The following is a 10,960-nucleotide window of genomic DNA, read 5'->3' as shown; positions in this document are numbered from 1 at the left end:
ACCTACAGACTTCTTTCTGAAGATTTTTCTCCTCCAGCAGGTAAACCTGTCTATAAAAACAGCTCAATGCCACGAGCCTACCGTAAACACAGCAAGAAAGCTCTTCTCCTCCAATGCATCCGTAAAAGGATGGTGCTTTGATAGAGGATAAATTCGACATCCGAATTCCCTTAATCTAGCTCAACAGGCAGAGAGACTAGATGCCTTTCACAATCTTGATGCTTTTAAGATACGTGTCTAAAGTTTCTACCCCTACTGCAAGCAAACTAGTTCAACCCACAATATAAGGGAGATAAGGTCACCAAAAGAAACAGTGTAAAAATCTAATTTATTTTCTCGGTATTGTTGAAGCAAATCACACAGCAGAAGAAATTAAGGGTTCTTTGTAAGCATCCTAACTTTCTGGAGAAATACACCATTTCTTTTACTAAATCTACCTTTTTAACCTCTTTGTTGCAAAGTGTCAGTGGTGTATCAGCGCCGGGGAGAGTGACTAACACACAGAAGCCATTCTGCGAGCTATCGGGAGTCCAATCTGGAGTTCACCTACATGTTAACTCCTACTGCTAATTCATCATCCCGGCACCCGACAGCTAGGCTGATTGTGAGCCTTACAGGACAATGAGGGTCTCGGCTGACCACCAAAAATCAGCCCAAGGGAGGAGGGGTTGATGGGCACGGACCTGGAGAAGGCCTAAGATAAGTGCTGGCTGTCAGTGCAAGGACAAAGAAGGGCAGGCCCTGGGGAGAGAAAGGAGATAAAAAAAAAATCTCGACAACTGCTTTATCTGATGAGGGTTATGGCTAATTAATTATAAACTCAATTACCTAACCCTTACTTCAGCAGTCTCTATTCATTAAGAGATAAAACCTGACTGACTGCTAACTTTCTCTTGCACATACGCACGCCCAGCACGCTTACTTCAGATTTACACACTTTACCGCACAATTTCTTAAAAAAGATCTCCAAAAGCCTTCGTACCTGTCAACTTCGTGCTCACAGGATGGAAGATTTCTCCTTTTTTTTCCCCCTACCACCCAAAGCACCCTCTGTTGCACAATGGGAGGGCCAGGCCTCCATGCTGTGCATTGGCATTTAAAAGCAAAAACCAGACATTAAACAATAGACATTACGGACATCAAAGCCCCTTTTCACAGCCAAGTTTCTGCCTCTGTGGGCTTCTGATCTAGTTCACATTTTAAATTGAGCTTTTAATTTTGGGTGCTAAAAGTTTGGCGCTGTAGCTCGCTGGCATCAACTAAACATTATTCTTCCAAAGTTCGAAGGTAGCCAGCAAAAATGAATTGCATTAAGGAAAGAACTCTAAAAACCCTTAGCCAAGCTAACGCTTGCTAATAATCCAAACTGAATTTTGCATGTAACATATTAAAAATGTCTGTTTTATAGCTATTCAGATTCCACCTGCATTCCTGTGGTGCTTGGCCTCTCCTCCAGCTTAAGTTCTTGCTCCCTCGCGTCGTGCTTGACACCAGCTCAAACAGCCTCGCAGAATCAATCCTGGCCATTAAAAGGCGGCTCCTCTTAATCTCTTTCCAAAGACTGCAGACCTGTCTCGCTCTCACCTTTTGAATACACGGATATTCTCAAATCCCTGCTTCACTCTGGTTGCCCTCTGCTCCAGCTTTTCCATTCCTACAGGATAATGTTTCTTACATATATATTTTTTTAATACGGGGGTTTCATAGATATGTATACGTGTGTGTATATGTCTATACCTATCTATATACATGAAATGATAAGGTGATCACATTCACATGATATTTCACATCATCTCAGAAGTTTTTCAAAGAATAATTTCATCTGGTATGTAGAATGAAGGAAGCCAGCTTTGTGTCTTGTTTCTTGAACTACATCCTATTACAAATTACTGTAAAGTATATTTATATGACATGACATTTTGTTTCATTCAAGATGTATGGCCTTTTAGGTCATTTTTTCACACTTCGTGTACACCAAATTAAATAAGAACAACACGGTAAAATATTCAGGCCAGCCAATACACATTATGCAAGCTATTCACTGCAAAGACATGATTATATGACTGTATTTAAAATTAATATTTTGGTCTTGGTTATTATTATTTGGTCTTCATTATCATCTTAATAAAAAGGATTTATTTTACTAATACTTATGGTTTTGGACTTGAATGCTATAGTCCAATGGTTCACTTCTCTCCTACGATGCTTAAGTGTGGCAATGTTTTTCTGAAACTTTTTCCTGCATCTGGTTCCCTTCCTCACTTGTCTTGCTGATACCTGACTGAGACCTTCAGTATCTACCAGCGTGCTCAGCGCAATCTTTGGAGACTTTCCTAAGAAGGTAAAATCTATTGTTATACAAACTTAAGACAAGCATTTTTTCACTCTCTAATTTAAAAACTTGGATTCAAATTGTGTGTCTAATGATCTTAAAGCATATCACATGGACAAATTCAACTATAACTAAAGGCTGCCTGCTTTGATAAAGCCTTTAAAAATTTGAGAAGAAAAATTCTTAAACACCATAATCACGTTTAGTAGCCAAGACAACTTTGGCTATCTTTTAGATAAAACGTCAAATGATACTATAGCCTTCTTTCCATCCTGAGCTTCTATGTCTATTATGAATATCAATTCCATACTTTCCCTCACCACAACCAATTTTAAATCCAATTATTATTTTAGTATTTCATATTACTTCCTTGCTCCCCTTCTGCATTAAGTTGAAAAGCTTATGTCATGCTTTTATGGTCGAGTACCTTCCCCTGAAATATGCACATCTTTCTTTTGGGGCAATAGTTTCAAAGCTCGTCATATTAATACTATAGTTGACCAGCTCCTTGTGATTCTGTTTAACTTCCAGTCTTTCTTCCTTGATGGCATCACCACATTTCAAGAACACGCATGTCTGAATACTCTGTATTGTCTCTACTCCCTTTGACCAACAATTCTGAGGATATTGCAAAATGTTCTATTACTGAGTTTTGCAAAGCCATCCCATTCTCTTCAGCTCTCACTGCATTCTTCCCCCATAAATGCAACCACAGGTGATTACCACATATTGAATAAAAATACGCAGTTTTCTGTTAGTATTCTGCAAGATAAAAAAAGGTCTGCATTAGGTTTGTTGCAAGTTATGTATCTGAAGTTGCCTAGGTAGCTGACATCTCTGGTCAAATCCAAAAGTCAAGTTGTTACGAAAGGCAGATACACCCATCATCTTGCTTTTCTTTCCTGTAACAGTTAACAAATTCATGAAATCCCTACTCAGCAGAAAGTGAAGGAATGAGCACAAACTAAGCAACAAAACCCAGAACATCTCATTTGCTTCCAAGCTCCCTTCCACCACATTTCTTCCTCTCTTTTGGGGCCCTGAACTCTTCTTTGTTTTGATACGATCACCTCCAGTACCCAAATCCAGTTGTGTTCTGACCTCGCTTTTTCAAGTGTATGAAGTTCACCGCTCTCTCTTTAGTCCGTTTTACAAGTCATTGCAAATACCAATCATTTTAAGTCTCTTTCCCCATATATACTCACTTTTATATAGTCCTATAACTTTTTATCTGAAGGAAGATGATTGTACTTTGAACAAATTACAGCTTAAAAAAAAAAAAAACAGGAGCAGAAACAGTAAAAAAATCCAATGCCATTTTCCATCAACAATTTCACACAGCTATTTAACTTAAAAATATAAACTATGCTTGAAACAACCACGCACTCTGTAATACCGTTCTCTCAATTGCCTTCCCATCACACTAACAGCGTTAGGTAAAAAGACAGACTTCTCCCATTCATCAATAGAGGAGTTATTCATCCGAAGTTTATTATCTCAGGTAATTTGATCAATACACTTCACCTTTATAGTACAGTTGTCCTTGTGAGCAAAGCATTTTGCGTTTTATAGTGAGATGGTTATTATGAAGGCTATTCATAGGGAAATTCTCTGCAGTTAAAAGTTTTTCCAATTAACTACATTTAACATCATTTAAGCCATAAAATGGCGGTTACATTTCACATCATGTTGTCTAAGTGCGGCAGTGCTTAGAAAGCAGTTAGCGCACATTTGGCAAATACATCAACCAATACTTTGGAATGGAAATCAAGAAAACCCTGCCAGCAAATTGAGAAAGACCTTTTCAACACAAAGTCGTGAATATGTACCAAAAAAAGCATGCATCAGAAGAAACCCCTTAAAAAACTGCAGAGAATGGCCTCAGAGTTTCCACAGCCCTAGGAACGTTCCTCAGGATCAATTCTTCTTCTCCTTTTTTGCCATGTCAGCACTCTTTCATCATGTTTCTCTGTCAGTTTTCTTATCTCTTTTCAATTGTGGTGTTTGGGTAATTGAGCTACGGACTTCCAATTAATTTTGGCATATGAGAACAAATTGTCTAATGTCCTCTGGATGAAGATCTCCAAAAACTACTATCCTTGCGCCATATCTGAAGCACGTAGCATCTGAGCTGCCTCCTCAGTTGCTAACGTTCAGCATAAAGCACCACAAAAGACGCGGAAAAATTCTTCGAAACGGAAGCAAAATAACAAATTCTCATAGACCAGCTATTCTAAAAAGAGAGAAACCTCTGAAAACTTGCTCAAAAATAAAAAAATTATTATTCCTTGTGAGACATACTCAGAACAAACTAGTTCATTAAAGTCGTATCAGCACTTGTAATTGGCCCTTGTTGGCCAATAGAAGGAGACGTTTGCAACTTTTCCCAGGAAATTATATTCTAAATCCTTCATGAGGTGGACCTTGTCCTTTTCTGAGGAAACTTGATAGCAGTCTTTAGTATTCACAGGCATAATTAGGACTGCAGTTAATTTCATTAAATTCTCTCGCTGCTAAATGAAGCAGATTATGAGACATCTTTTATTGCAAGGCATGAAATTACAGCCTGTCAGCTGCCAATGGTAGAGTAAAACTAATGAATTACAGGGTAAATAACACCAGAATTAACCAGCCAATTTAACATAGCAGAGAACAAAGTCATTTTTACTTAGAGCTCTGGCGAACACCACCACCACCACCGGAATACCTTTCAGCTGAAAGGGAACCAATTCAAGGAGCCTCAAAACTAAATAACCAGGGAAAAGCCACATTTATTGGGCAGCAATGTTAGAAAGCCAACACCACCAATAAGTTACTAGAAATCGGTCAGGTAAGTAGTAGATATTGCATTGCTAAAATATTTAAATCATGGTCCCTCCAAGTAGTTTGTGCTAACACGTGATTCTTGACACAGCCCGAGAAAAGGGCAGACGCGCATTAATTTGTTACTATTAAAACTAGTTTAATGGTGACAGCTCTTCACAGACAGTACTAGACACAATCCCCATTAATGAGGGACAGATACACTACGGATAGACAATTAAAGAAAATAGAAAGCAAGTGTAATTAACCAGTTCCATTTCCTACATCCGTCCTTCCAAACCTCTAACACAAGGTACAGAGGGTGCCTTCTTTCTGCACAGCACCCCAGGCCACCCTTCCCTGCTACAGAGGGCAGGATGGATGCTCTCCAAACTAGGACCACGAGCTTCCAGAAGGTTGGAGAGCAGGACTCTTCCCAACAGACGCATGAAACCTGTAGAGCTGTTAGACATGCACATAATTTTTTTTTTCTTTAGCCTAAGAAAAGAGATCTGCTCTGTGTGGGCAGGTGTACCCTCCCCCCCCTTTTTTTTAAAAATTATTTTTAAATTTTATTTTATGATACCTGTACAGGGCACAAACCCTTTCAAGGCACTTATATGGAAATCTTGTTATCTAGAAACTGCCACAGGCCCCACATGTTTGCAGAGGGAAAGAATAGCAAGGTACCTACCACCACTCAAACAAAGAAGGGCAGATACCTTAGTGCCTGGACAGCAAAAAGACTCGCTCTTACAAAATCCTAACTCTGCTGGTGAAAGCAAACAATAAAACCAAGGCAGACCATGCAGCAGGTCCGAACAGAAACGTAAATACACAATTAATTTCAAATTAATGCTCTCATTTTTCTGTGTGTAACCCAAGGATTATTTTTCCTGCTAACACAAAGTGAGAGCGTGAAGGGCTGGGTTAGCTGGAAAGCCGGAGTACAGGACGGCACGGGTCAGCACCGGCCTCTCCATCTCTAGGGGACAGAGTTAAAGGTTGCAATAATACCTGTGGCATTAGCAAGGAAAGGGTCCGGGGAGAGAGAAAGCCCATGTTGTTAAAAGGGCTGATTACTTCCTCAGTTTGGCAAGCATGCCGTAATCACTATCAGTTGTACACAAAGCAAAAGCATTTTAAAATGGCGTTTCAAGTTGCATTTTCAGCAGAGACTAAGACATTCTAAGAGTTGTATTTCTAAGAGACAACCTCTGCAATCTCCTTTCCAGTCCTTTATAACTTCAAGTTCAATGTCAATCAAGTTTGATGCAGAGGCAGAGATACCAAAAGGATGTTCTGACAAGTTTTGTGAAATTTTGTATTTGCCTGTAAGAGTGAAAGTCCCCAACTTAGAAATCAGACTGCAGTTAGAGCTTGGTCTGTTCTGCTAGGAGGATGGACCGTGAGCCTGCTTACAGCTTGGTACAAGCCATAGCACATGTTGTTTCTTGCCCCTCAAACAAGGCTAGGTGAAAAAAAAAATGGGTACTTTGTGCCTTTTTTTTTTTTTTTAACAGGAATTTCAGACCAGAGTGACAGTGGGTTGAGGGAACATTGTAGTGGGAAGACTGGAGATGCTGTGTAGATGGTTGAGCTCATGGAAGCTGAGATCAACATGTTAGAGAGGAACACGGCACAGAAAAAACCTTGCCTTCTGTGGTTCCACTGTTCATGGAGCATCTTGTTTAGTCTCTCATTTGGGGATGCAAGGATTGCAACTTGTTCTACTTTTAACAGAAAACCCAAGGGACAACGGTTCATCTTTCAAAAAAAATTAAATTTAAAATTCCAAATATAAAATGCATTATTTGTAAAACCTAGAACAACTAAAAGTAAACAACAAAAGAAAAACTACCAAGCAGAATTCATTGGTCAGCAAAATTACCTACAACTGATGACTCGTCAGAAACCCCAAGAATAGGTACTATTTTGAATACAATTATGCACTCACTGCTACTTCTTCTGTAATACAAAACATACAAACATCTGTGGCAACAAAATATTCAAAACCACCGAAGTAGCTGCAGGATGTTACAAAACAGCTTTGCTTGCTAAGGAGAGCGCTGTACTTAGCTTCATGTAGCATTTACTGAAATTTGTGTTTTAAAATTTGTTAATAAGTACACCTTATCTGGGAGTAAGAGTTTTCGACTACCTGGGTCAGCATAATCTTATTCGGGATTTCAGATTTTAAAAATGATCCTTATGCATGTCTCAGCGTTGGAGTGAGAAAAGGTGAGAGCAACAGCCAAGGAAAGCAATCCAGGCACCCAAACACTGCCGCGTTATAAGACTAAAACTTCGGTGCCATCACTGCCAATGACATACAAGAGCTCTTTGGGACGAGGACGGCAGCACCATTTAGGAAGTCTGGAGAAGACATTACCTATGCAAAAAAGCACTCCTGTAAAAGAATAAAACTTAAAACAAACTTAAAACAAACCTGATTTTAGAAGTTACAATCCCTCAATTAAGATAGGTCCGTATTTGCCATGAATTCAGAAATGGGATTTCTCTCGCAGACAGATTCACCAAGCACACACATGCATTACACAGGAAGGACCTACTGCTCTCTGAAGCTTCTGTCCAGCACAACCGAACTCACCAACATCCTTCGCTCAATCCGGTACGTCAGTATTTCTGTGAGCTGGTCTTGCAGTGGAAATTAGACCTGGCCCATGCAGGTGTTCTACACTCTAGGCAGAGAGATGTTGACCCTCTTAAGTCCATCTTTGTTTACTCTCCACAGTTTCAAATTCCCATCGTATGTATTTTAAGCAGTTATTTTAACACCATCAGAACTATCCTGGACTAACATTGATATCTTGCCTTCAGATTTCAACAGTGGAAAAATCGGCGCTCTGACAGCATGCATGCATCAACTCCTATAGACTGAAAGCTCTTAAGCCTGTTCAACTGAAACAGCTCAGAGGCATTGACAAGGTGCCGAAGTAGCAGAGCACCAGAGGCACCGACGCATTGCTTCAAGCTAGCGATCGATCACCTTGCTTCATGCTTAAAGACATCGGCGCCTTAAGAACCAGATGCCTCTAGGGATTGGTGTGCCACTCTCGCAAAGACACTCCAGATTTTTGATGTTATTGAAAACATCACCTGGATTTTATTCTCACTGCCCATTTCCGACACAGTCTTTGTTCAGTATTTTCCCTCCTTCCTCTCACCTGTTTAATACAGATTTTCCTTCTCCTTGGTTCTCACCTGGCTTCTCACAGCAGCATAATTTTCCATTTCACTTCATCCCCTCTAATTCTGTTAGCCATCGCATTGACATTCCTTCCCCTCTCCTCTTACCTTTAAAGCCCCTTGCTTTTGTCTGCCTCCTCACCTTCTGCAGAAGCAGGGAGCCTGCAATCTTCGTGCTCCATAAACACGTGAGAAACCTCTTGCTTCACTACATCACATTGACATTAACAAGTGTCACTTAATTTGAATTAAGTGTAACTTAATCTGTATCAGAATTACTTAGAGAAATCACCATGCTGCAAGATTAAAGCACTAGCAACAGTGATCACCCATGTATTATTTCTCAGCTACAAATACAGCGTTCGCATGAATTACAAATTGACAGCAACATTTGCTGTACAAAGGGCCAATTCGGAAAGTACTCTGAAGAAGTTCTTTGCCTTGCCATTAGCTTCAACAAAACTGACACGTCAATCTTCAAAACGTTGAGCACCCTTCAGCAGTGGATGGATGCACATGCTCTCTCTTACTGCAGCAGAAAGGGTTTGTGCAGCTCATTTGCCAGACATGGCACTGGAAAGCTGAAAAATCTATGTACTTCAGGAGACCTCGCTCCCACCAAAACCCAAATATACACATCTATTTTAAGAACCAGACTTTATTTTACATGAAGCACACCAACCATACGTATTTCTATGCTTACGCAGTTTGCATCCTGAGAACAATTTGTTTACCCCCAGTTTGCTCAAAGTTCACTACTCTGCTTTTAGTCCAGGATTTACAGTGCATCTCTCCCCACAAAAAGTTTTTTTGTTGTTTTTTTTGTTTGTTTGTTTGTTTGTTTTTTTAACTTGGCCATGAAACAGCTTGTAAAGTTCTGATTCCTAAAGTGACAATACCTGCCGCCTTAAACAGTCCCTATCCTCCTCCATTCTGATGTATTGCTCACTTTCAGACAGCAGAATTTCTGAACAATTCAACCACTTTCTTTGCTATTTTAATTGATTTTTCTTTCCAATACCTCCTGCACTCGAAGATTTCTTAATTTTTCCCCCCTGAAATATTCACAGGAGAAGAGAACATTAGATGTTAATCTAGCTACTTGATTTGTAGCAGTTCTCCAGTTCTCTACCCAACCATTTAAATACTGTCATTCATAATAGGGTGATATACTGTACTATAAACCCTTTCGCAAATGGTACGTCTTGGTATTTTTCTTTTGTGACAAAGAATCATATTAGTTATAAAGGGGAAAGAAACGTACTCAGTGCTCAGACTTACCTACAGAATCTCACTGTCTCAACAGTTTCCCTCCCTTTTTAAAAGAAAATCCAAGTCACTAAGCTTATATCGTTTCCTTATAGAGAACATTATACAGTTCGATAGCCCCCAAAGTCCAGAAGCTTTCCCTTAGTATTAAGCCTGAAATAATCTCCTTCTTATCGCCCCATACCTGTGCACATGTGTCTCGGAGCGTACTTTTTCCTGGCAAACAGACTGTAGGTTCCTATATACAATTGCAACTACTCTGTCGTAGCTTAGTTAAACCGTCCTGTAATTAGCCCTCTAATCTTATAAGCAGTGATCTGATACGGGAACTTGCATCGCTACCATTAACATGCCCCAATTACCGTGATGTCCAGTGGAAAACACTTTTAGCCAGAGACTGAACTGGCTTTAGAGCTACAGAGGTGGGATCCTCTCACCAGCACTGCCTTGAACCCTTCGCCTCATCAGCGTGCACGTCTTCAATGAGCTCGTGCGCACCTTGCAACGTATGACTTTCCAATGGCCCACATGTTATTCCCAACGCCCAAGTTAGAGACTCTCCAATGGCCCACGTGTCATTCTCACCACCCGAGTTAGATCTCCTTTACACTGCAACGCAATGGCGTATTACCCTCAAAGCAGTATCAACCATTCGCACTCACTTCTCAAATAGAAACCTAACTCGAACTCGTGGGCACTTGTCACACCTCCAGGTCTAACTCGGCAAGAGTACAAGAGAGAAAGCTGACATGGGTTTTGGAAGGAAAGCTGCCCGATTTCCCCACACAGGAGGCTACCGTAAACGCGGCTGCAATGGCAAGTGCCTGTTCTGAACACATGCAGAGCTTCCTGTCGCTGGGGGTGGTCGGAGAAGTGTCTTGGTGAGATATCGTAGGCATATAAAGGTAGAATACCTTCCAAACTTGGGTTAAGCCAGCAAAAGTTTGGTTTTAATGCAGGTTAGCCTGAGTTCCTCTCTCATTCTAGTTTATTCTACCACGTTGCCTTGTCTTCAGTTATTTTAAACAGGGATGAAAATACACTTTTTAAAGCAGACACGTAGCACTTCTAAACGACAGCACCCAGCGCTTCGTCAGGAATTTGCTATCAATAGCAAACATGAAGGAACAAGGCAAGTCTGGCATGTGCAAGTAGTTAGGATGGACTAGGGTGATTTGGTTTCTGTTAAGTGACTTGTGTCTTTACCAGTCAAATCTCATTTCATCGAGTTGGCAACTCCAGTCCTTGTCCCCGTTCTAAAGTGCCTATCTCCACTGGTGATCCAGCTTTATCCTAGGGATGACCAACATGATTGCCATGTGTTTGCTTGCTCTTCCAAAGCTATCA

General features: G+C 40.4%; 1 protein-coding gene across 1 annotated transcript in view; it reads right to left on the bottom strand.

Annotated features, from left to right (window-relative positions):
* Window positions 1-683: 683 nt before the first annotated feature.
* The window catches only part of LOC104164127 (arf-GAP with GTPase, ANK repeat and PH domain-containing protein 1-like), a gene marked incomplete at both ends in the record, with an annotated part of 39,741 nt that continues 29,464 nt past the window's right edge, over window positions 684-10,960 (bottom strand). The window contains one exon of the mRNA XM_009703363.1: window positions 684-741. Coding sequence (XP_009701665.1) covers window positions 684-741 — 58 coding nt within the window. The remainder of the gene's footprint in view (window positions 742-10,960) is intronic.

Source organism: Cariama cristata, unplaced genomic scaffold (assembly GCF_000690535.1).
Source record: "Cariama cristata isolate BGI_N322 unplaced genomic scaffold, ASM69053v1 scaffold8057, whole genome shotgun sequence".
Lineage (NCBI taxonomy): Eukaryota > Metazoa > Chordata > Aves > Cariamiformes > Cariamidae > Cariama > Cariama cristata.
Note: the sequence above shows the minus strand (reverse complement) of the source record. Positions and strands in the feature narration are given on the sequence as shown.